General features: G+C 49.6%; 1 protein-coding gene and 1 long non-coding RNA gene across 5 annotated transcripts in view; one reads left to right on the top strand and one right to left on the bottom strand.

Moving 5' to 3' along the window:
- Positions 1-4,355, bottom strand: part of LOC143661317 (uncharacterized) — a 105,417-nt gene extending 101,062 nt beyond the window's left edge. Inside the window, exon 1 of the long non-coding RNA XR_013164501.1 lies at positions 3,919-4,355. This is a non-coding gene — a long non-coding RNA (uncharacterized LOC143661317). The remainder of the gene's footprint in view (positions 1-3,918) is intronic.
- ST3GAL5 (ST3 beta-galactoside alpha-2,3-sialyltransferase 5) overlaps positions 3,525-26,364 on the top strand; it is a 43,684-nt gene continuing 20,844 nt past the window's right edge. Inside the window, exons 1-3 of one of the 4 annotated variants that reach the window (XM_077134864.1) lie at positions 3,525-3,668; positions 4,140-4,244; positions 25,414-25,531. In XM_077134864.1, coding sequence (XP_076990979.1) covers positions 3,530-3,668; positions 4,140-4,244; positions 25,414-25,531 — 362 coding nt within the window. In that variant the 5' untranslated portion in view covers positions 3,525-3,529. Of the gene's footprint in view, positions 3,669-3,894; positions 4,245-13,973; positions 14,978-25,413; positions 25,532-26,364 lie in introns of those variants that run through there. The other 3 variants (XM_077134866.1, XM_077134865.1, XM_077134867.1) reach the window with 3 other exon arrangements.

Consider the following 26,364-nt stretch of genomic DNA (forward strand, 5'->3'; position numbering starts at 1 on the left):
GAGTTTCCAATTATGATGGTTTGTATGGACCCCAGAAAGCATGTTCTAAAAGCTAATCCATTCCTGAGGGTGCAGACTTATTGCGGTGTGACCTTTTGACTACGTTATTTTAGTTGAGGCATGCCCCAAGTGGGTCTTAATTTTCTTACTGGAGTCCTTTATAAGAGAATGAAATTCACAGAGACAGAGAAGACAGAAAAACACACTGACACTCAGAAAGAAAGCCACCGATGGAGTAGCCAGATGCTGAAAGCAAAAACTGAAAAAATAAAAAATAAAACAAAACAAACAAATAAACAAATGATAAAACAGGAGATAAGGATCAGCAGACACTACCATGTACCTTGCCATGTGACAAAGGAGTCCAGTATTGCTGGATTGTCTTGTTTATACCTTGACTTGGACATTTTCATGGCCTTAGAACTGTAAGCTTTTAAACTAATCAATCCCCAATGCTAAAAGCCAGACCATTACTGGTATATTGCATTTCAGCAGCTTTAGCAAACTAAAACACCGATTATGAGCTGGATGTTGTCTGACCTGCCAAGCCATAAAGTTGGGCATGCACAGCAGCATTTCCATCATAAAACAGAAGTGGTATATAGGAGGTCTGCTCAAATAGGCCTTGAGACACAAGTAAGTTACGTGAGGAAACGGCACCCACTCCTCCCACATTACCCTCTTTCCCAGTGCACAGCCATAGCTCCTTGGGGAGTTCCTCACAATCATTTGACTGAGGAAGAGTGAACTCTGGCCAGGTTTACAGCCAGTTTTGTATAATATACAGGTACCAGCTGAAAGTAGAAAGCTGCAGCACTGCAGCCCTCTTTCTGAGACATTCCTGAAGGACAGTGCTGAGGGGAAATCTTCCCAGTGGGCGGAACTTCGAGCAGTGCACCTGGTTGTTCATTTTGCTTGGAAGGAGAAATGACCAGAGGGGCATCTGTGTACAGACTCATGGGCTGTTATTAATGGTTTGACTGGATGGTCAGGGACTTGGAAGAAGGATGATGAGAAAATTGGCGAAAAATAGGTCTGGGGAATGGTTAGTGGATAGACTTTTCTGAGTGGGCAAAAAACCATGAAGATATTTGTGCCCCATGTAATGCTCCTCCAAAGGGTGATTTCAGTGGAGGAAGGTTTTAAAAATCAAGTCGATAAGTTGACCTGTTCTGTGGATACAAGTCATCCTTTCCCCAGCCGTTCCTGCCATTGCCCAATAGGCTTATGAACAAAGTGTCATGGTGGTAGGGGTGGAGGTTTTACATGGGCTAAGTAACATGGACTTCCACTCACCAAGGCAGACCTGGCTATGGCCACCGCTGAGTGCCCAATCTGCCAGTAGCAGAGACCTACACTCTGTTCCTGATATGGCACCATTATCTGAGGTAATCAGCCTGCTACCTGGTGGTCCACTTCCATCATGAAAAGGGCAATGATTTGTTCTACCTGGACTAGACACATACTGTGGATATGGGTTTGCCTTCTCAGCATACCCTTCTTCTACCAAAACTACCATCCCATGGACTTACAGAATGCCTTATCCACCGCCACAGTATTCCACACTGCATTGCTTCTGATCAAGGAACCCAATTCATAGGAAATGAAACGTGGGAATGGGTACATGCTCATGGAATTCTCTGGTCTTTCCATGTCCCCCATTATCCTGAAGCAGCTGGATTGATAGAACGGTGGAATGGCCTTTTAAAGACTCAGTTATGACACTGACAGAGCTAGAGCAATGTTCTCCAGGAGGCTGTGTGTGCTCTGAATCAGCCCCCACTCTATGGTGCTATTTCTGTCATAGCTGGGATTCATGGGCCCAGGGAGCAACAAGTGGAAATGGAAAGGACACCACTCACTATATTCCTAATAATCCATTAGAAAAAACATTTGCCTCCTGTCCCTGAAACCTTAAGCTCTGCTGGCCTACAGGTCTTAGTTCCAATAGGAGGAGACTTCCACCAGGGAACACAAGAATGATTCCACTGAACTGAAAGTTAAGACCGCCACCTGGACACTTTGGGTTCCTCACGCCTGTGAATCAACAGGCAGAGATAAGTAAGGGTGGCTGGTGGGAAGTTTGAAGGCAAAGTTCATCTTGCTGCACCTGGTATCTTACTCCACAAACACGTCAGTCTCTCTTTGCACTGCATGTGAGCAGGGGTATTCACAGCATGGGGTGAATGGGGTGATGGGCACAGGGTAAGCTGAATAGGGTGAATGGGGGTGATGGGTGTAGGCTAAGCTGAACAGCCATCCTGCTGAACAGCCAGGATAGGAGACAGCTTCACGATCCTTTTCTCCTGCCCCCTCACCCCCACCTTACATCTTACCTCCAAGCCAGGCTAACTGCTGATTTCCATGTACTGCTATGTTACAGAAAAGAAAAAGGACAGAGATTGGAAGATGGCAGGGAGACGAGGGGTACCTAGGAGTGAAGGAGAGGAAAAGAAGCAGCTGTGGCAAAGAGGTAACGAGAGTTTACTTAGCAGCCAAGCCTGGGACAGTGTCCAGGACTGGGGTGGCGTGAAGAGCACAACATTTTCCTTGCAGCTGTCCCTGACCCAAGCAGTTGCCCTGCCTGCCCAAAGTCGGTGAATCCACTGGCTATAGAGCTCCCATGACAGCTTTTCCTCTGATATTTACAAAATGCTCAAGTAGCCTTATCTTTGATTAATTCAGAACTTTTTTTGTGTGTGTGTGTGTGTATGGTTTGGGACTCCAACCCCGGTCTCCCACATGAAAGGCAAGCGTTCTACCACTGAACCACCCGTGCACCCAATCCAGGGATACTTTTATAGCAAAGTCCTCCCTTCTGATCTTTCTGTTTTACCCAGGTACCATATTTCTGTGGCACCCTCAACACCACCCCCAGAATGGGATGTGGGATGTAGGGTGTTAGAACAAAGATTTCTCCAAACGATCAGCTCTGGCCAAGGCTCTTGGTTTATGCAAATAAATTTGGTACATCTTCCAGGACTCCCCTTTGCAAACCAGAACCGGTGTCACAGGCACCAAAGGCTATGAGGCACTGTGCCAATCTGAAAAGAAATTCTAAAAACAGACCCACTTCACCGGCTTCACCCAAAAGTCGATTCTTGGGGGCCGGCCCCCGGGCTGGTGTCGCGGGCCCTGGAGGTAAAGGGAGTGACAGTGGTGGCGGCGAGGACAGCACGTGACCTCGATAAGCCCCCCTGGCGCCCGCTCCGCACCTAGGGCTCCTGGGCGCAGCAGACGCGCACAAACGGTCTAAGGGCACCTACTGTTTCCACCATCCAGCACAGTCCGAGGATGCCGGGGTGACCCGGAGCCCAACCAGCTCCGCGGGGTGGGTGCTGTCCATTGCCCCACCGGGTTGGTCGGAGGGAGGGTGGGGGTGGGGGTGGGGGTGGGGTCGCGCGGCCTCGGGCGGGGCGCCGCGGGAGCCTGACGCGCACCGATTGGTCGCGCGCGCCCTCGTGACTCCCGGACCAGCCTCCGCGGCCCTCCTCCGCCTGGGCGCGTGGGGCGGAGGGCCGGGGGCTGAATGGGCGCGCGCGCGGCGTCCCAGCCGGGGCTGGCGGGCAGCCGACGCCCCCTCTCTGGCATGCGGACGACGGAGGCGGGCGGCGCACAGCGGCGTGCCCCGCAGCCGCGGGTCCAGGCGGCGACACCTGCCGGCCGAGGTACGTGGCGCAGCCCCCCTCCTCTGACGGGGTCGTGGGCGGGGGGCGGTGGCTGCGAACCAGCCCCCGGTCGGCGGCGCTGTGTCCCCGCCGCTCCGCTCCAGCCCTTCCCCCTCACCCCCACCTCGGGCCGCGCCCCGGGCCGCGACGCCCCCAGATGCGCCTGGTGGGGGCGCGGGCCGAGGCTGGTGTCCTGGGGCCGCGTAGACGGGGCGGGGGCGCGCGCGGCCTTGGGCAGGTGCGGACCCACCTGGCCATCCTGGGCGGTTGAGAGACAGGACCGGGGCCGGGGTGTCAGGTCCGGTAGCGGTGGCCCTTTTATTCCCCACTCTCCGCTGCCGTTCGGGATTTAATTCATTGCTGGAAGCTTCCAAGCAGCTCAGCGGAGTTGACGCGTTTCCCCGCATTGGGCTGGGGGAACACTCTGCAGGAGAACGAGCTGCCCCTGAAACCGCCGTGTGCTTCCATCAGGAAGGCGTGATGGTAGAAATTCGCCAGTGACCTTCCCTGCCCGCTCTCTGCGGCCACCCCTGCGGAGGAGACCCGTTTTGGAGACTTTTTGGTTGCGTCTGAATTGTAAGCATTGGCTTGCCGTGGGCATGCATGCATTGTGCGCCTTTAATGTGGAAGCCACGCCAGGCTTTCAGAGAGCATCTCCGAGGGGCCCCCGAGAGGAGGGAGAGGTTGGTGCCTGCCCCTCCAAGCTGGGTGACCTTGTAAGACACTCATTCCGGTTCCCTGAGCTGTCTTGGAAGGCTTAACCTGCAGATGGCGAGATCCCTTCCAGGTCCCCAGTTCTGTGGTTCTGACCACAAAATATGTTTACAAGTGAGGAAGGTCCTGCAGAATGACTAGCTGACTTGAAAGATGAATTTTATTTACTTCTGTCTTAATTTATACGTGTGGCCTTTATTGAGTTCGGTATCATTCATTTAAAATGAAAAATAATTTTACACTGCTGCGCATTGTCTGGCCCCTGTGGGTGACTGCTCTTTGTGCCAAGTGCCGGACTTGGTGTTGGGGTAACAAGGAGGAAGGAAACTCATCTGCGGTCCGCTGGTGTTTAGCTGAGCCTTCCTCTTGGCTATGACTGTTGATCCTCTTTCACAGAAGGGGAGCTGCCCTAAAACTGAAACTGTGGGACGGGAATGTTTCTGTTGAAAAAGGGGCACAGCCTTCAGTAGCGGCAGGATGGTTTGTGGGGTCACTTGTATAATCCTGAATGTTGTAGAGCCGGGGGCCACCTGAGTTCCAACCCTGGGCTTGGACATCGGAAGCCCACAGGAACTGAGAGTGCTGTAACCACAATGTCACTAGTCTTTTTACGCGCGAGTCATTGTATCAGTGCTGCCCTTGGGTGTGATGAAATGAACCTTGACTAGCCTTGGTCATGATTGGTTGCTATTTCTTCCTCTGGCTGAGGAAAAGAATGGGTGAGATGGGATAAATCCCCACATTTGTGACAGTTTTCTACCTACTGAAACTGAGAAATTCTTGTAATTCTGGCACAGATTGGCAGATTGTCACATGCTATCAAAATAGAATGGTGGTGAATTTTAAGGGTATATTAAGGGAAAACAGTTATTGGCCAGGAAGTTTCTTTAGCAGGTTGGCTCTGGAAGCAAAGTTGGGGGGGGGGGGGAATGGATCCAGTGTGGGAGTCAACCCCAGGTGCTGGGGGCGGGGAGGGTAGGGGCCAAGGTGGGTGTTTGGGTGTTTCGGAGCTGACAGTTCCTGAGAGCAGGAGAGGCTTCATCCTCCACGGCCTGATAGCTCCTGTGGAACCATTTAATCCTTGCCGCCTGTAGAGACTATGGAGGATTGAGATGGTTCCCAGAGGGCATGGTGTTTTTAGTGTAGCTGGGAAGCCTCAACGGAAATAAAACAACTGGAAGTATATGTGCATTAATGATGATACCAGCTCCCTGACTACTGAGGAAGGAGATGCCAGAGCTAGGTCGGTGAGGGTGGCCTAAGTCAGGGTGAATTGCGGGCTTCCTTTATCGGTTGGCGGGAAGAGGGCTCTCTGGAGAGACCCAGCTGAAGCACAAATGCAGGGGTAGATAGATAGAGCAAGATGTGTAAGGGATGGGAGGAAAATGAGGTTGGAGCTCAGAGCACTAGCATGCTTGTCTCACCTGGTCACAGGGCAGACACAGCAAGTTGCTTTTCAGTGTAGCATTCTAGTGGGAAGTAAATATGACGGTGCTCCTTCCATCAACCACCTCCTCCCTGAGGACCCTTCACCTAACTTCCTGTGCTTATACTTCATATAAATGGACCCCTATGGCATCTGGGTGTTGGGCCCCAAGACATATCCCGATACTACTTCTATTGGATACATACAAGTATCCAGAGGACACATGGCCCATAATTTCCCGCACACCGTCCGTGGCCTGGGAACAGTGTCTGACATCCGGCTGTTGAACCCCAGGACTACTGGGAGCTTCCAAGTTCATGTCTTTTGTGCACACATGCGTGTTTCTGCTGGGTCATGTGTGGTGTGTGTGCTGTTTATTCCAGTTGTGGGATAACCACATCAGTCGTTCCTCGGTCAGGCAGCAGGACATGCTGTGACACTCCTCCTCCGGGGGGAGGCTCTGGCCTCAGGGGAGAGTTTCTCTCCCCAAACTGCCTAACTGGTTTAACCCCCCTCCCTCTTAGCTGCAGACAAGCCCCGAAGGCTCCCTTCAGCCCAGCTTTTGTAACATAGTACTTAGGTATTTTATTTATTTCACCTGCTTTTCTGTACCTCTTGATTTCTACTTAACAATTCCCAGTGCCCTGGAAGAAAGCCTGTTTCTTCTGGTTTAATCTCTTGAGGCCACACAGAGCAGTTTTGTGGTCCTGTTTCAGCATGGAAAAATACCCACGGTTAAGTTATTGGATGTGTCGCCAACCTCTGTACCCACAAATTTGCCTTTTCCCCATCAGTTTATAACACCTGGAATTGTGATAGTCATCATGGAACATGATTTGATTTAGTCAAAGAGGAAAAAATTGATAAAAACAAACTAAATGAAAAAGACCTATTTTGGTGGAAGAGGAGTCACCTATCTTTTGAACCTTAAGGCTGTTTTTAAGACAGCGTGTTATTTTCATAATCAGAGGCTTACATGTATTGAGTTCCAAGCAGCAGCTGTTTTTCTATTACTCAAGTAGAATCTGCTCTTGCCTGGCCCTCCTCTCCCCTTTTCAGGCTCTGCAGTTTCATCGTCTCTTATCTTGTTCTTCACTCTACTCTCTGCCTTTTCACAAACATCCTGTTCTCAATTCTTATCTAGACTCCAGCAACGAAAGAGTCAGAACAGACGTGGTGCTTTATCAGGGCCTCAAAGAGGCTCACTCTTTGCATTCATTTTCTGCATTCGAGTTCTTAGTGACTCAGGACTTGATGGAGGCTCCTCGCCTATCCTTCTTCTAGGCCGGGACTGTCCAATCAAAATATAATCCATATTAAAAAATTTTTTTAATAGCTGCATTTGAAAAATTAAAAAACAGGTCAAATTAATTTTAACGTATTTAATTTGACCCATGATGTCCAGCATATTGTGGAATCAGTACAAAAATTATTGGTGAGCCATTTCATGCTCCTCTAAGCGCATATGCTTGTGCTGTGCCATTGGAGCCCAGTGTGTATTTTATACTTGCAGAGAGCACAGCTCAGCTGAGTCTCCATTTTAGGTGCTCCGGAGTCATGAGTGGCAAGTTGCGATGACATTGGGTCGTGTAGCTCTAGAACTTCGCCTGTAAACATGGAGCTGGTTTTTCTGATAAAGGGCAGGCTCGGGACTCATGGTGGTGGGGTTCCATTAACCTCCCAGAACATGTCTGGGATCGTGGGAATTTAGCACTGTCTGGGCTTGGCAAGAGAGGGGCCTTCAGCTGTTGGGATGGTCTCAGTACTGACTCCCTCACCCACCCCAGTGACCCCATATGGTACGAAACACGGGTGGGACAAAGGACAGCCCCAGGCCCCTCTATAGTCCCAGGCTCTGTTCTAAAGGTGCCATAGAGATGGACTCACTTTACCCTCACCTGTTCTAGGCATGGTCTACCTATTAGCTCATTTCATCTTCACGATGGCCACATGTGCGGGGTTTCATTATTATCCCCATATGGAAGTGAGGAAACTGAGGAACAGAGAATTAAGAAATTGGTAAGGTACAGAGCGGGCATCTGGGCTTGGGCAGCCTGACCTACAATGTCTTCGTAGTTGCACCCCCACCCAGCCCCACCCTCAGAACTGCCCCCTGAGTCCCCAGGAGGGGGCTGAGTAGCTCTGCTCTCCAATCCCGGCTCCTGTGACCCCTCCCCCTGACCTCCACCCTTGTGCCCCTGAGTCTCCACGCAGCCTCCCAGAGGACATCCCATCCCCAGGCTGGCCTGGGCAGCGCGGCCTCCAGAGATGCCTAAAACCCAGATCCAGTCTGCTGCCTACCTGCTGCCAGGTAACTTCCCGACCCCCTGTGGCGGGACCTGCTGCCCCTTCAGCCTCTCTTGGGGCAGCCTTCCTTCCGGGCTGTGCCCTCCAGACTCCACATGCTCAGAGCTCTGCCACTGGGGCCTGAGCAGCCCCCTCCCCGCCGCCAAGCTGCACATGCCTCCCCCAGCCCCAGTGGTCCCTGTTCAAGCCACACTAAATCATTCTGTCCACGCAGAAGCCTTTTCCGACCTTCTTCCCCAGACGCACACGCACCTGCATCCTAATCTGAATTAGACACCCTTCGAAAGCATCTCTTAACACGCTGCCCTCTTGCCCAATGGAGAAGTTAAAAATCAGTTACCCTAATTATGTTCTCTATATTTCAAAAAAATGAGATTCTGAGAACTTTCTGAAGGTGGGCCTATGTCCCTGTTACTTATTGTCCTACCCCAGGCACATACTCCATTATGGATTAAAAATTGCTTATAGGGATGCTGGTATGTGCCACTTTGGGAGCCTGCCCAGTGCTGGTTTCCCACATTTTCGAAGCAGAGAGTAAAAGGGTTGGGTGATTAAGGTTTGAAAGGAAATCACGTTTCCCTCGTGCCTCTTACAGACCTAAACATGTACTGTGGGTTTTAGAAACTCAAGCATGTTTAGCTTGTTCTGGACTGCAAGTGGCCCACAGGAAACTTACCCCCATCTCCTATGTAATTTCTTCTGAGTCCTTTCAGACTCCAGCTTGTCCCCAATCACTGTCCCTCTGCTCCCTTTTGTTCCTGTGTTTTTGCTGGTTTCTTACGATTGGAAATATCAAAATGTGAATTAAATTGCATATGTGGCCCCACGTCTCCTCCGTCTTCCTTACCTGTCTGCCCTGTCCACTGATCCTGGGGAGTGTTTCTATGGCTCTGTTTTGGTGACTTCACTTTCATTCTCCAAAACCTGCAGAATGTTTACCCTCAACCCTTTCTTTTTGGGGTGGTGGGATGTTGATTATTTTAGAATCCCCATTCCAACTTTCCCATCACCTCTGCCCTGCATTTCACATCATGTTGGTTGGGTTTGGGATAGGTCCCCATGGTGGAGCCTGTTTATGCTGTCCCGCAGTTGCTTTTGTTTGCAGTCACTTCTAGTGATTCTTACTTTGTCCTGGTAAGTGCCAGTTACTCAACTGCTTCTGTTTCCTTTAGATTAAGAGGAGAATCTTCCATCACAAAATGAGCATCTAGATTTTGGTTTCCTTGTGACATCCATGGGCTCGCATAGACTTTTTCTCCTGTTGCAGAGTCTGCATGTGTAACTTTCCGTCACGTGGGTTCATCACCGAGAGCTATTCATCATGTAAAGTGTTCATTTTGCTCTGTCTGAAGGAAGTTTCTTTGCTTTAACCCTGGGTTGCTCTTAGTGTCAAGTCTCGCTCCTCGGGCCTCTTCTTCTTTGAGGGGTGCCCTCATCTCTGCCATTAAATCATCTCGGAGAATGGTGGCAGCATATGAGACCGTCTTGCAAGAAAATTTTTTTCCCTCTTTTCCCATGAGTGACCAGTTTGTCAAGCAGACAGGACCTTGGCCAGCTGGGTGCTGTGAGAAAAGGCCCTCTCGGCATGGCAAGTGCTGTGGCATCTTACTTGCTTCAGCCCTTCTCACCTTCCCTGCGCTGGCTCAGCATCTCCGTCTTCCCTCCCTGGGATGCCTGCCTGTGGCCTCTGGACCACCCATCCTGTGGCCTTCTTGCATCCTGTGCGACCTCGCCTCTCCCCTGTTGCAGAACCGCTCACGGCTGCCTGCAGCTGCCTCTGCTGGGGCAGCTTGGAGGGCTTCTTAGCTGCATCGCCAGCTCCCCCTCAGGCCCCACCAGCCAGCCTCAGCAGTGGTTCCAGCCGGGATGCCTGCCTCTCTCTCCTTTCTGCCTCTGAAGTCTCACTCATCCTTCAGGAACCAATTTACATGCCTCTCCTCAGAGATGCCTCCCTGGTTTCCTTTGGCAGAGCTGGTGACTCCCTGCCTGGGCGCGCAAGCAGACTGGTTCATCCAGTCTTAGAATTTCTTGGTATTTTTACTATTTGGGTCTTTTCAGTGACTCTGAACTGGATTCTTATTTAAAGAGGAAAAGGGCTGTGTCTTATTTATCCTTATATTCTCACTGGCTGATGTAGGGAAGGTGCTTATTAAATATTTATTTAAAGGATTATTAGACGAACAAAACTAATTATCCAACAATCCAGACCAATCCTTCCCAAGTGGGGCCCCTGAGAGAATCAAGCTCCAACAATGCGCAAAGACAACCATTGTGCGTAATGAGCTTAACTTCTCTGATCTGCCTCTCCAATGATTCTTATTCTCTGCCCTCCTTGGGAGAATTGAGAGAAAAAGGCGCCCAGATCCTTTCCTGTGGGGCCTAATTCTCCAGGGGAGCTGAGCTTGGAAGAGCCTGGCACGAATGGTACGGTCCTGAGCGTAGAGAGAAGAGGCTGGTAGAATACAGGCCAGGGTGTGAGTGGTGAGCTCCTCTGGCTTGTGGGGTAACAGTGATTTTTCAGTGTTCTTTCTGCTTTTTACGGATTTGCTGAAGTTTCTGACTTTGTGATAAAAAAGATTTTGAAATGTTTCTTGAATAAGCCAAATTGGAGTTCTTAGACCTGGAACTTAACACTCATGCCTCAGTGTAAGGTGGCAAAGTTGTAGCTTGGATTTTAAATGAAACTCCCAGGCCCCCTCTCCCCCACCCCTGGGGTCCAGCCCTGAGCTCCTCGGTGTCACCCTGGAGTGCCTCGGTGTCACCCTGGAGTGCCTCGGGAGTGGAAGGGTCTGGCTTCCAGCACACATGGCACAAGAGAAAAACTCCTGCACTTCCTTGCTCATGTAGACTCTCAAAAACAAATCCAGAGGGGCTTCTTTTTTTTAGTAGCCATTTGCGAATATAAACCGGGGTCGTTTGAATTAAGCCTAATAGAAGCCTCACAGGTTAATTCTTGCTGGTCAACTCTTGGCTTATCCAGCCCTGGTTTTTCACCTGAGGTTTTGCCTCCCACAGGATTCTCTCTTTATTCTGATAGGAATCCACCAGTGGAAGCTAGGACAAACAGATTTACGAGGGACAGGATATTTACTTAGTCTCCTAGTGTCTCCCATCAAATTACTTATTAAGTACGAAGGGAGAATAGTTAACCTTTTGATGGAGAAGGCTGTCTTACCCCGCCTCAGCCCGCACATGCAATTCTATATCGCCAGTATAAGGAAATGTGTGGAGGAGAGCCAGCATGACTGCTGGGGCATGCCAGCCCCCAAAGAGGAACTCAGCTCTCACTGTGAAGAAACATTTGCAAAACCCTGATTCAGAGGCATTCAACAAACTAGCAGGCTTATGCTTTTCAAATAATGCCAAGGTCACGGAACATAAAGGGCCAGGTTTCAAGTTAAAGGAGACTAAAGGGCCACGCAGCCGAGCGCCACATGCAATCCTGGACTGGACTCTAGAACAGAAAAACTATTTAAAAAAAATTTTTTAATTATTTTTTAAATTTTCTTAAAAATATGACAAGAAACACATTCTTAACATAGGATCATTCTGTTCTACATATATAATCAGTAATTCACAATATCATCACATAGTTGCATATTCATCATCATGATCATTTCTTAGAATCATTCAGAATCAATTCAGGAAAAGAAATAAAAAGACAACAGAAAAAAATTCATACATACCACACTGCTTACCCCTCCCCCTCATTGATCACCAGCACCTCAATCGAAGTTTATCATTCGTTCCCCCTATTATTCACCTTCACTCCGTATGTTTCACTCGTCTGTTGAAAAGGTAGACAAAAGGAAATCAGACACAGGGTTTTCACAATCACACAGTCTGCGACTGGACTCTAGCACAGAAAAACGATTTTTTTAAATATCTCTCATGTGGTCACGAGAGATATTTGTATAGGGTCTTTAGATTGGTTAACAGTAGCGAATCCATGTCAGTTTCTGGTTTTTATCATTGTATTGTGATTATAAAAGGGAATGACTTAATTTTTAGGAATTAACTAAAATACTGAAGGGTAATGCATCATCATGTCTTCACGTTTCTCTTAAATGGTTAAAAAAATAATCTGCCTGTTAGGTAATAGAATGACGGAGCAAAGGTGGTAAAATGTTACCGATGGGGGAGGCTGGGGGCAGATTGGACTTCCTTGTAATATCCTTGCAATGTGTCTGAAGATTTAAAATTATTTCAAAGTAGAAGTACAAAAAAAAGCACCAAAGCTCCTGGTTGGGTGCTGCGGCTGGTCCAATGTTGGAAGCCACATGGGGCCATTTCCGCGGCCACCACGGAAGGAATTTCTCCCGACGTTGCGCTCTCTTCAGACCTTGTTTGGCTCCCGTGGCATGGTCAGAAAAGAGGGTGGAAGATCTTCTGTGTGTGGCTTCACCTGACCGGAAAGTTCTTTCTCCCGCTGCCTGCTGCTGCCGCCTTTCCTGGAGACTTCCCTCCTGGTGGCTCCCCTCAGGTGTGTGCTGCCAGGTGGCTCCCCTCAGGTGTGTGCTGCCAGGTGACTCCCCTCGGTGTGTGCTGCCAGGTGGCTCCCCTCAGGTGTGTGCTGCCAGGTGGCTCCCCAGGCCCCAAGCTCTAACCCGCAGACTAGGCCTACCGCTCTCCTGAGAAAGAGTGGGGGACCCCTGATCCAAAATGTAACTTTTAAAGTGCGTTTGAACTGGGCGCATGGTGGCTCAGTGGTTGAATGCCAGCCTGCCGTGCGGGAGACCTGGGTTGAATTCCCGGCCTATACCCCCAAAATCAAAACAAAACAAAATCAGTGATAAAGTGCATTTGAGCACAATGGAGGCAGTGGTGGGTCTCCCCAAGGTGCTTTCGTCCAGCGCTTGCCCACAAACATAAGGCCTGGGAGCCTTGGAAGATGGTGTTTCCCCAGAGCCTTGGCATTTGCTAGTTAAAGGTCGGTCTAGACAGAGCCTGAAGTGTGTGTTTGGGGCAGAAATCCTGCCCTTTGTTCTGCATGAAAAGGGCCCCTTTTCCAGCCCCCATAAATTTTATTCAGTTTAGGGCAGTCAACTGTGCCTCTGGCCGCAGTCTCTGACCAGGGCAGGGGCATGGGGGCAGTTCTTGGGTTCTGAGGAAGATGTTTCAGCTGGGGCCTGAGGCTGGTTTATGGGTGGGTCGGAGTATCAGAATTTGCAAAGTTAGGGGTTCCTCTGAAACCCCCCAGCCCCACCCAGTGAAGACAGCGCAGCGTCTATTCTCCTTTCCATCTTGCCTGTCCCTTCCACCTCTCCCTCCCCAGAATTTCCTGTCCTGCCCTACGCCTGCTCACAGGGGTCCACTCTTGTGTCCACCCACACTCTTTCCTTTTTACCTTCTCATCTCCATTCCCCCAACTTAATCCAGCCCCCTCTTTCTTTCCCCCAGCCAGCCACAACGTACATGGCATTAGCCACCACTGAGTAAACTAAGCTAGGTTCCCTGTCCTCACTCAGAAAAGTGGATGAATGAAGAACAATATTTCAGTAAGGGAAGAGACAATAAAAAACCCAACCCTGCTTTTTGCAGATAAGCAGATGTTCTTGTCTGTAACAAGGTTAAGGATTTGCCAAGATCAAACAGCTGATACATTGAGTATTTTATTGCTTCCTCTCTCAAAAAAACAATCAGGTAGCTCAAGTTGCTCCTTGTCTTCCATGGCTGTGGCAGTGGGACAGCCATTTGATTCTGTTCCCTTCCCCTTGCCTCCCCCATTGCACACAAACAGCGCTTCTTGTTCAAGGAAAGGGTTCCTGTGCTCATCCTTGGCGCGCTGAGCATGCTCCAGATGCTTCGTAAATGCCCAGGGCCTGGGGCACCAGGACATAGCGAGAGGCCCATCTTTGTGTCTGCCTCCAGCCAGGGCCGCGCCCAAATTGGAGTCAGCTCTTAGGCAGCATCTGCTTCCAGCCACTGATCCATGCACTCATTCATTTGTTCACTTGGTCCCCAGGTACTTGTTGAGTGCGAAGCCGTCCTAGCCACTTGTTTTAGATTCTGGGAGTACAGTGACAAACAACACTGACAGCATCCTTGTCCTATATCTTATATTTCAGTGGAGAGCAGGAGACAGGCTTCTCAGGTGTAAAGAGTGCCAGAAAGAGAAATAAAGCAGAGGCAAAAGCAGCGATGGGGGTGGGAGAACAGAGCGTGGCTAAGGAAGCCTCAGAGGGGGCGACCCTGGGGTGGCCCCCTAGGATTGGGGAGTGAGGGCAGTGGGGTGGGGAGCTCGGGTATGACCCTGCGCAAGTCACTGCATCCTGTCCCATCACTCTAGCCTCGGAGAGTTGTCACCTGACATTGCCGGACGTGGTCTAGTTTTGGAGAAAGTGTATGTATTCTGAGGACTCTGAGTTAATTGCCTTAATGTAAAAAACAGGCAGTTGAGTGTCAGTGTTAGTGTATTCTCAACGTTAGAGGAACTTGGTGTGAATTTGGGTAAAAAGCATGCCTGTGCGATGTCAGAGTGCTTGCATTTTAGTTGATTGTCAGTATTTGTGCAGTGTAGGCTGTGCATTTCCAGAGCAACATTTTCATTTTTTCTTGCCGGAGACAAATCTGTGAAATTTTGCTCAGTTTGTGGGAGGCACTGGATCTAAAAATTTTGGCACTCAAATCTGTTGTTTCTTTGTTTCCTCCAGCCAGGAGATGCCTGGTGGAGAACAGGGCTTCTCAAAGCATTGCCCCCACGTAACCTGGAGGAAGTTGCTCAAAATGCATATTTGGTGACCCCACTGGGGAGGGGCCCTAACAGACCCACGTGATCCTACAGTCTGGAAGTTCTGGGAAGCTGCATATTCTGTGGCCTTCTCTGATGATTCTTGCACATGGCCCAGTTGGAGAATCCCTGGTGAGACTCTGGAGGAGGCGTTTGTAATTTAAACTGAGCAAATGTTAGAAGATATGGGGGCAGGTTCAGGTGCAGCTTATCCTGCATCCCATCCTCATTCTTGATGGCTTTGATGTCAGGGGTGAAATGTCACACCAGAAGATGCCTTAGACACCTGCCCTGTGGCAATGGGAAAGTGCAGTGGGGGCTCCCCCTCTCTGGTGGTGGGAGGCTAAAGGTGCTCTATTGGAGTAACGGGGTGAAACTTTCTGGGGAGCCCCCAACTGCTTATCAAAATCCGTAAGTGAAGACATGGAATTGGTGATTTTTTACATGTGTTCTGGAGATTTGGAGCAGGGAGTCTCGAAATGTGTAAGTTTTAGCTGTATTTAAACTATTTCTAACACCTTGGCAGCCGCCAAGCTGCTGGAGTAGGTGGTGGGGCCCAGGCACCATGCCCCCCGCCCTGCCTTACACGCCTCTGCCCCACGCCACATGGGCTGGTGCCACGGCTGCCAGTGGCTGTGCTAACCTGGTGGCTGATGTACTGTTTTATAAGTGTGGACACAGCCTCACACCTGGACAAATCGAGGCTTACTTGAGATCCAGGAACCCAAATGAAACGGAAGATTAATTACCGAGACTCAAGTGTCATCTATTTCTGTCGCAATCCTTGATTCTCAAGTTTTGCCTTAACTCTAATTTATTTCGCTTTAAAAATACAGCAACGTTGAAATTTTAATATGTGTGATAACTTTGTATCAGAGGCTCTCAACCAGGGGTGATTTTTTTTTTATTAATTAAAAAAAATTAACTAACACAACATTTAGAAATCATTCCATTCTACATATGCAATCAGTAATTCTTAATATCATCACATAGATGTATGATCATCATTTCTTAGTACATTTGCATCGATTTAGAAAAAGAAATAGCAAGACAACAGAAAAAGAAATAAACTGATAATATAGAGAAAGAAATAAAAATAAAAAATACAAAAAATTTAAAAAAACTATAGCTCAGATGCAGCTTCATTCAGTGTTTTAACATAATTACATTACAGTTAGGTAGTATTGTGCTGTCCATTTTTGAGTTTTTGTATCTAGTCCTGTTGCACAGTCTGTATCCCTTCCGCTCCAATTACCCATTATCTTACCCTATTTCTAACTCCAACCAGGGGTGATTTTGCTCCCCCAGGGACATTTGTAGTGTCTGGAGATATTTTTGGTTGTCACAACTCGGTAGGGGGGAGAGAAAGGAAGAAACCAGAGTGCTTGTTTATAGCAGCATTATTTACAATTGCCAAAAGATGGAAACAGCCCAAATGTCCATCAACAGACAAGTGGCTAAGCAAGCTGTGGTATATACATATGATGGAACATTACGAAGCTGTAAAACGGAATAAAGTCATGAAGCATGTAACAACATGGATGGGCCTTGAGGATGTTAACGTTGAGTGAGATTAACCAGAAACAAAACGACAAATACTGTATGGTCTCACTGATATGAACTAACATTCATGAGTGAACCTGGAGAATTTCAGTTAAGAACAGAGGTCATCAGGAGATAGAAATAGGGTAGAGCTTGGGTAACTGGAGCTGAAGGAATACAGATTGTGCAACGGACTGACTGTAAAAATTCAAAAATGGATAACACGACACTACCTGATTGTAGCACAATAAGGTAAGTACACTGAATGAAGCTGAATGTGAGAATGATAGAGGGAGGAGGGTTGGGGGCACCTATGAAACCAAAAGGAAGATAGAGGATAAAGACTGAGATGGTATAATCTAGGAATGCCTAGAGTGTACAATGATAGTGACTAAATGAGCGAATTAAAAAATGTTTTTGGGCGAGTGATGGTGGCGCAGTGGTAGAGTTCTTGCCTGCCATGCCAGAGACCCGGGTTCGATTCCTGGTGCCTGCCCATGCCAAAAAAGAAGTTTTTGCATGAGGAAGAACAAAGGAATGTCAGTATTGCAAGCTGTTGAAAATGGTCATTCATATTTTAAAACATAAAAAAAAAAAAGCAGAGTGTTGCCAAACATCTTTCAATGCACAGGACAGTCCCCAGTGAGACGTCCAGCCCAAAATGTCAGTAGTGCCAAGGTGGAGAGACTGCAAAATATCAGTTGAATCCCCCTTATCTATGTTCTGTATTAGGATTCGGAGGGAGTTTCCATATATAGAAAAATAAAAGAGGTCCATGATGAGAATTGGGTTGAAATTCTCTTTTTAGGTTGGTGTGAGAATAGCAGCCCACCTGGACATGGGATGCAGATAGACTTCTGGGGCCAAGGAGGGAAATGACAGCGTGATGGCACCTCCTAGGCCAGGCCGGGGGGCGGTGGGTGGCTTGGACAAGCGTCCTTGGGAGCATTCCTAACAACCCCCCCCCACCTCACCTCCAGCTTCTCTTCCCTTTTGGATAAGGGGTGGGGAGAACATGGAGCTTAGAATTGTAAGCTTCTGCCCACCCCCAGCCCCACACCAAGCTGCTGCTTCTGCCCTTGCGCTCAGGGAGGGGCTTCTGCGAACCCACCCAGGAGGGAACTCACAGACCCTGGGCCCTGTGGCGGGAGCCAAGTGCCACAATTCTACCATGCTGTCGTAGTGTCATGCCCACTATTTTCAGGCACCTCGAGTCTCCAGAGAGCAGGGACGCCGCTGTTCTATCCCTCCAGGCTCGCGGAGGGCGTCAGAAGGGTCTATGAGAAAGGCTTCCAGAAATCACCCGCTTGGCGTGTGTCCAACAGGGATGCCCCCAGTACTCTTTAGGGCGAGGTGATCTAAAATGCGTTCCTTTTGCAAACTGGCGTGCTGCTCCCTGCAGTGCTTGGAATTGCAGCGGGCTCTGAAACACAGGCTGGGAGTCTTCCCACTGGAGTTACAAATTTTGCTCAGGGTTTCCTTTTCTGGTTTCCAGCATTACTTCTTGTGCATCTTCTTCCCCCCACCCCTCAAAAGCGGGCTTTCCCCAGGTTAAGATCGGGCCCTCTGCTCTTTCCGTTTTCCCACGTGGGGACTTGTCTCTTGAGAGGAGCCTGAGCTGGTCCCCTTGTCCGGATGGCCCCAGGTCCCCTCACCCTGCTATTGCCTGTTGGATATTCGCTCCCCAGAGCAGGGTGCCATCCTGGGAACACAGGCTCAAGCATGCTCGAGACTCCCAAGTGATTGCTTCACTACTTCCCAGCACAGAGGGTCGATGGGCAGAGGGCGAGGCCTGTCCTGCCTGGTCTCCCTGGGGAGGCCGGCTGCCTGGGCCGGGGTCGGTGGGTGGCAGCTCCACATCCGAGAGAGGAGGAAGGTCTACACGGTTTGAGAGAAGACTGTCCACTGTGGCGGGGGCCTGCCACTGAAAATCCCGCCTCGATTACCATCCCTGGCTGCTTGTCCCAGTTCCTGGGTTTCAGGTCAGGCTGGGCCTTTCTGGTACTTGGCGTCCCTCCCCAGATTGCGGAATGGAAGCAGCGCATAGCAGAAGGGCAGGTGGGGGTGGATTCCCTCCCTCCTTACTGGCAGAACCCTACTTCTGTTTGAGGATACAGCATGCCCAGCTTATACAGAGGTCACACGACGTGGCGGCTGGGGTGGCCACGTGTTGCAATTCTGGCTCAAGAGATGTGAATGGGAGTCTGTGGGGGCTCCTGGCGCCATCCTTGCAGCTCATCCCTGCTCTCCTTCCCGTTGGGCATGTGGAGGAAGTTTGGCCACCATCCCAGTGGTGGGGAGCAGAGGGAGGTAGGAGCTGGCACCTCGACTCTGCAGAGCTGCTGCCCTAGCTCTGCTCGGTGGGTTTTTGGACTTCCTGTTCTAAGAAGAAAATAAACCTCTCCCCAGCTACAAGCCATAGTGACTCGGTTTCAATTCTGTGCAGCCCAGTGCGTTCCTAGGCTGCAGCTTGGACCCCCCCCACCCCCCGCCCTGAGAGCGTTAAGCCTCTCTCCAGCCAACCATGGGCTCTGTCAGCCCGGTGGTAGCAAATCCAAGCTGACTTTGCTGTCACTGCTATCACCACCCCCACTGTCACCTCTCTACAAAGGATTCCTCCACCCTTCCTGTCGCCAAGCTCTCCTGCCACCTGCCCACTGGCTGCCTCTGCAGCTCTCGACCCCGTCAGTTCTGCTGCCAGATGCCCTTCCTCTCCTGCCCTGCTGCCATCACCCTCTCTGGGGCCCAAGGGACCTTCTGCCAGAGACCCCAGATGTCTCCCCCTAGCTTCATCCATCGTGCCTGCTGCCCCACAGTGATTTCTCTCCACCTGCTCCTTGTCGCCCCCTTGGATAAAATCACCAAGGGCTTCTTGGTATCGCCTGTGACCTTCTGAGGTGGGGAGGGTGGGGCCAGAAGGATGGGAGGCACAGCTGTGCTCTCAGCTCAGCCCTCGGGAGCCCCGCTGTGCGCCTGACTGCGTGGGATGTTTCCACCTTGGGGGTGTCGGCTGGAGGTGGGGGGCCTCCTCGTGCACCTCTCAGTTGCTCATTGACTGGGGTTGGAGGGCAGGTGGCAGACAAGGAGCAGCTGTTTGCAGCCGCGGGTCAGGTAGCAGCCCTGGGCCCCTGGCAGTGACCACAGCCCTCCCCATATCCTGCCTGCACCCCACCCGGCTACCCCCGCCTTGCTTTCTTAGCCGTGCCCAGTTGCTCGCTGGTCCCCAAACCAGCTGGTCACCATGTGCGTCTTCCCCCCTCGCCCTGCTGCCCTCTCTGTCCCTGCCCTGGCAGCTGTTGAGCTCCCTCCTCTCAGCACCCGTGCTCGGTGATGGGCTGGATGGGTGCACGTCCCCAGGCTGCCTTTGCCAGGAGGACAGGCTCTCTGCTTTGTCTTTTCACCTCAACCACAAAAACCCAAAATAGGCTTCAGCAACTGTCTTCTTCACTCTGCCCAGGGGCAAGCATAACCCGTGCCAAGCTGGTGCCCAGGAGGGAAGTTGGTACGTTTCCAGCGCCAGATGCAGGAGGCTGAGCACTCCTGGCCCTGCCGTTCACATCTCTGGCTCTGCCGGTGCAGGCCCTGGGCCTGTGGCCCTTTCCATCCCCATCCCTCAGTCACATCACCAACCAACAAGGACCTGTTTCTGTTCTTGTTTCTTTCTGTAGTTGGAAGCCCAGACATATCTTTGCAGGCGTCGTTTCCTAACTGATCTTCCTCCAGGCACTTCCTGGTCACTCACCCTCCCTTCCTGTCCCCAGCCCCCCACCCTGGGCTGGGCCCGGGCTCCCCTCCTTCTGGGCCTTGGCCTCACTCTGTCCCCCTGCCCTCCTCTGTCCCCCTGCTCTCTGCCCTCTGTCCCCCTGCTCCCCACTCTCTGTCCCCTTGCACCCCACTGTCTGTCTCCCCGTGTACTGCTCTGTGTCCCTCTGCACCCCACTCTGTACCTCTGCCCCATTGTCCCCCATGCCCCATTCTCTGTCCCCCTGCATCCCTCTCTGTCCCCCCACACCCTGCACTTTCCCTCTGCACCCTGCTCTGTATCTCCCTGTGCCTCACTCTGTGTCCCACTGCCTCCCACTTTCCCTGTCTCTGCTTTGTGTCTGTCTGCGCCCCACACTCTGTCTCCCCACACCCCACTCTATCCCCCTGCACCAGCCCCAGCATGCAGGCTGCAGCAGCCAGTCTCCCTGCTCTCCTGTGGCAAGGGCCTCTGCCTGCAGAAACCTCGGACCATAACGGGCACACTCTTTAGGCCACCAGACCAACATCTGAGCCACGTTCGCTTCCCAGACAACCAGCCGTGTTGCTTTATTCACTGCTTTCTCAGCTTCAGATTTTTGTTTATAACACACAATTCCCTGGCATGCCTTCGTTATTAAGAAAAAAGGATGCACATAGCCATGTACTCTCCACCTGTTGTTTCCAGATCTCCCCTTCCTGAGCAGCCCCAGGTGGTGGGCACGGGACTGGGGGATGGGTACCCCTGGGCTGGAATGCTCAGCGCCTCTCCCTGCCCACATGGAGCACGTGTCAGGTGAGTGCAGGCAGCCAGGTAGCTCTTATGATCAGGTGGATGATGATGATGAATATCGTGCCCCACCCGTTCTTGCCCTGGTAACTGCCTGTACAAGTTAATTTGGCATTTCGACATGTTCTGCTCTGTGGCATCTTTCCCATTTTCATCTTCTGAGGTTAATTCTCCATTTTTAGAGTTAGTGCACATTTTACAAATGGACGGGAAGCCTTGGACCTCACCCTCAGGTGTGCAAGCCTGGGCGAGCACCCGTCACGTTTTATAGATGAAGAGAAACACATAACCTGGAAAGCCAGGCCATTTTCGGCATGAAGGTGCCTCTGGAAGCCATGAAACGGAGGCCGAGGCCCTGGCTGCCTGCCTGAGAAGAGCCTGGGGAGCTGGCAGGGAATGAGCTGCCTGTGCTGGAGAAGGAGAAGGAGCAGCCTGCGGGCCAGGAGCAGAGCCAGTGGGGACAGGCGAGGACAGACAGGGCCCTGGAGGGGCCTCGGAGAGACACTCTTCCCACGATCACCTCTGAAGTTACCACTTATCAGAAACAGAGTTCCTGTTCGTTCACTGAATATGCTCCATCGTGGACCCCTTGCCAGCTGAGGCCCTGAGAACAGACTGGCGAGCCCAGCAGAGACCCTGCTTCCATGGAATCTGCCTGCCAGTGGGGGAGACGAGAGACACATGCATTCTAAAGAGTAAAAAAAGAAATTCAGAATAACATCTGGTGATGCAATAACATCTGGTTGGGCAAAGCTATCGTGCTTTATTCTAGCCTGAGCATTCTTTACATTGTGTAAGTTGCACGAATTGAGTAATGGACGGAGATCACTAAGATGAATGGAGGCTCTGTATGTGCCTGGTGGGTGGTTTTAATTTGGAGAAGCCATCAGTCACATCCTCCTTGCAAATTCTCCAGCTAATGCTGCCCTGCCAGGCCAGAGCAGGTGAGAACAGGAGCCCCTGAATGCAGAGGACCTCTGTCATCATTTCCTCATCACTGACTCATTCAGTGCTCTGTGGCAGCTCCCTTGGTGCTTAATTAAGCAGAGCTGGGCTTGAGGCTTCCGAATGTGGGGGTGACCCAGTCTCTGCCTCTGAGTCCCACTGGACTTGCTGTGTATCAACATTTTCCATTTTGCCACCCAGTAAATGTGTTTTCTCTAGCTCAGCAGACACGTGGTCCTTTCATAATGAAATTCCTCCTGAAAAGCTTGTCATTTCATTTCATTTTTTTTCCCCTTAAAGGCTTGATTTATGGGATATTGTCCTTAACATGACATGTCAGGACAAGAATGTCCTAAAGAGATGATCCACGGTCCTAATTTTAATTTTTCAAAAATAAAAGTAGTAGTGTATAGAATGCAGGTAGTATACTAAGGAATTAAAAAAGAGATATTAACTCACCCACAACCCCACCTTCTATTGATAACGCAATGTGTACCTTTTCCCACATGTCTTTATATCTGTTTACGCCAATGAGTACGTTCTGAACATTTTTGTTAGTCAGAAGGGCAGTCACCATTGAAATTAATGGTGCCCAATTATTCCAGTAGTTAGCAAGGCTTGTGATTCAGTGTTGATGTAACTGAAACTTTCATTGCAACCCCTCTGCCATCAAACAGGAAATCAAAGAGTAAAGATATGGATGAATACGAGAGAGCACAACCCCTTCTCCAAGAGGGGTCTTGAGGCCACCAGTTGTTAAGCATAAGGCTGGGAAATGTAGTTTGCAGACTTGTAGCCCCAGTGACCGAGAAGGAGAGAGAGAGAGGTGCAGGTAGAGCCAAGAGCCAAAGAGGAAGTCTTGGTTCTTCCCTGTCCTTGCACCACCACCCGTGTTCTCTGGAGGTCCACTCTGGTGTGAACTGAGTATCATTCTGGGCACGAGGACGCAAGCATCTTAGACACGTTAATTTCATGTTTGTGCTGGTTCCAGATTCCCACCACTTGGCTGACTGTGTGTTGGGTGACCAGAGGGTTGTGGTGTTTACAGCCTTCCAGGGCCCCAGTTCTTCTAACATCTCCTGCAAGGAGTCAGCAGAGGTTTCTGCTTCACCTTCAGCAAAGGTTTACCAATGAGGTCCTCGGCACCACTTTTTGAAGCTTACCAAAAAGAATAATACAGAACTATAAAAGTTCCTGTTCTCTGGTGTTACCCAGTTAGAACATAGAACTGGAGTGAAAGGAGAGATTCTTTACAGTAGCAAAGACAAATTAAATACTTGAGGGTCAGTTTAGTTTGGCATGCGAGATTTTTTTTTTCCTCAAAGAAAATGGTAAAAACCTACCAGGGGAAATAAAGTAAGAAAGATAGAACTTCCTTTGGGATGATAGCCTAAATGTGGTAAAGTCATTCTTTTTTTTTTTCAATTTGTTTTTTTATGAGAGGGTTTGTGGTTTTACAGAACAATCACAGGATTCTCATACACCACCCTCCCACCAACACCTTGCCTTGGTGTGGAACATTTGTAACGAATGATGAGAGCACATTTTTATAATTGTACTATTTTTTTTTTTAACAATAGTAGCCACCATTTATTGAGAAATTCTATATTCTTGGCACTGCGTGAGGCAATTTACATGGATTGCCTCATTTAAAACACCCAACTACACAGGCCTGTGAAATAAAGCCATTATTTCGTAATACAAAATTTATCACCATCTCAGCATTCATCTCACTGTGGCTGAGCCGCTGGCCTCAGCACAGCCCTTTGGTCTGATTAACAAGCAGTCTCCCAACCCTGGGTCAGAAACTCCCCCCGAGTCCTAACCAGCATCTGCAGACCCCACCCACACATTCTCACCCAGAATCCACAGCTGGTCTCAAATGTAAGCTTCCCGTTCCCACCACCCTCAGTCCCCCCTGGGCCCCTTTCCCTTTCTATGTTTCCTTTAAATTGTCCAACCCTTGACTCTCGTGGGAAATCTACCAACCTCCAGCCCTGGAACAAAATATAGGCACAACCCCCAGGTCCCTCTGCCCTGCCTGTGTGCTCCCCACTTGCTGGTTAAATTCCAAGCCAATTGTGCTTCCCTTCAACCGTGGTGACCGCCCTCTTTCTCTGGGACCTGTGAGTGACACACCATCTTTTCTCATGCATTGCGGCTTTGGTTTCCCACTGTGTGGCCTCTGACCTCCACTTGGACCCCAAATTAAAATCCAGCTTAATTTGGAGCAGTGCCTTTATTAGGATAACTTTGCTTAAACCAGATGGAAGTTTATTTTTCATCATGTCACAGTCCAGGCGTAGAATGGTGGCACTGCCTACCCTGGCTGCCCAGGACACGAGGACCTTCTCCCTATTGCATTACTATCACCTGGGTCTGTGTGGTCCCAAGGGGCGGGCTCTCAGCATCCCAGCGGCCCAGCCAATGAGAAGGGGGAGGATGCCAAGGGGTGTGTCCTGGTGCCTGTTCTGCTTGCGTCCCATTGGCTAGAACTCAGACATGGGGCCACGCCCACCCCAGGGGTGGCTGGGAACTGTAGGTTTTATTCTGGGAGGCTGAGTGCCTGTTTTAAAATCCAGAATTCTAGTAAGTTGGAAGGCAGGAGAGAAACTGCTGTGGGGAAGACGTACCGCTTTCTCCTGCAATGCCCCTTGAAATATTATCTAGAACTCAGCAAATTGAGAGTGAAATTAATTTGAGACGATAAGTAGGCACATATGCCCAAGAAGATTTCTTTTTTAAAAGAAATATCTTTTTGCTGTATGTTCTTGTTTTATTAATGTAACACTTTCTCCTTATTAAATGCAAGTTATTAAACTTTTTCATTTTGGAAAATTTCACACATACACCAAAGTAGAGAAAATTGTCCAGTGAACCCAGGTATGCAGCTCCCAGCGTCAATAGTTATCTATTTAGTGCTGGTCTTTCGTCTCTTCTCTCATCCACTTTTCCCCTTCCTGCTTTTTTTTTTTTAAAGCAGACCTCAGATGTCACATCATTTCATGCATAAATTTTTCTACATGTATCCCCAAGAGGCAAAGCCTTTTTGGTTTAAAGTTTAAAGAGCAAACGTTTTATTTTGAGAGAACTGTAGATGCACAGGCCCTGTAAGAAGTAAAGCAGAGCCCGCATGCGCATTTCCCGTTTTCCTCAGCAGCAGCATCATGTAAGGCCAGGCGTCCCTGCTGGGATGCTGATGTGGACACAGACAGGGTACAGACCCTCTCCATCACCAAGAGACCCCTCCAGTCACATCTATCCCAACCTCTGGCCAGCACTAATTCATTCCCCATTTCTATAATTTTGCTATTCCAAGAATACTATATATATGGAATCATGCATATGTAACCTTTTAATAGTGGCTTATTTTTTCACTCAGCGTAATTCACCCGAGAGCCTACAGGTTGTTGAGAGTATTGATAGTTCATTCCTTTTCATTGCTGAGCAGTATTCCATGGTTTTTGCATACCAAGTAAAGGCTTTTTGAAAACATAATCCATCTAACTCTACTCTACATAATCCCTCTACTCTTCTGCTCTGCTCACAGCAATGCCAGGTGAGTGTGGGAAACTGAAAAGTGACTGCTCCAGACCTGCCCTGCAATGGTGCATCCGAGCCCAAAGCAAGATGAGGAGACCCAGCTTGCTGTTAAAAGACATTTTAAAGTAAGTCTAGCCCTTGGGACCATAAGATCCTCCTGACCTGGGTGGACCGGGTAGACGTGGGAGAGAAACTCCTTGAGAGCTCATGTCAGAAAGGCACAGATCATTGAGAAGCATGTCAGTGTCAAGTTCGGTGGCAGAGGAACGGGGTTTAGGCATCGAGCTGATTTTGGTAACAGTGTAATGCCAGTTCAGGCTCTCATGCCTGGGAGAGGTGTCTGAGAGTGAGCCCACCAGTGGACTGCCTCCATGCTGTTATTTAACAAAAGATGACTTCTTCCCTTGACCACTTTAAGTTAATCTAAAATACATTTAATTAAAGATCCCTAAAGGCATTTGAATAACATTAAATATTGAATACTAAAAGGGATGACAGGCATTTTAGTTAGGTGACCCTTATATCCTCGTAAGTGCCAGAATTTATAGAAGAGGAGCTTTTCCATTTTATTTGGTACCAGCTAAACTAAGTTGCAAATTACCCTTTTTTTCAAGTCTAAAGATGAAAATACAGCCTTGAAATCTAGTCTCCCATGTCCCATTACTACTTGAGTTCGTTCACTAGAATGACTCACAGAGCTCCTTGAAAGTGCTACATTTGTGCTTTTGTTTTTATTATAAAAAAGGATACAAATAAGAAGCTAAAAGCAGAGACGCATGGGTGAGGTCTGGGAGGCGTCTCAGTCGCAGGCTTCCATGTCCTCTCCAGGTGGCATCAGCATGCCATCTCCTAGCACAGAGATGTGTTTTCTCCATCCTGGAAGCTCTTAGGGCTTTAAGTGCCCCGAGTTTCTATAAAGTCTCCTTACATAGATGGTGATTGTTAGAACATGTCCATG

Source organism: Tamandua tetradactyla, chromosome 17 (assembly GCF_023851605.1).
Source record: "Tamandua tetradactyla isolate mTamTet1 chromosome 17, mTamTet1.pri, whole genome shotgun sequence".
Classification (NCBI taxonomy): domain Eukaryota; kingdom Metazoa; phylum Chordata; class Mammalia; order Pilosa; family Myrmecophagidae; genus Tamandua; species Tamandua tetradactyla.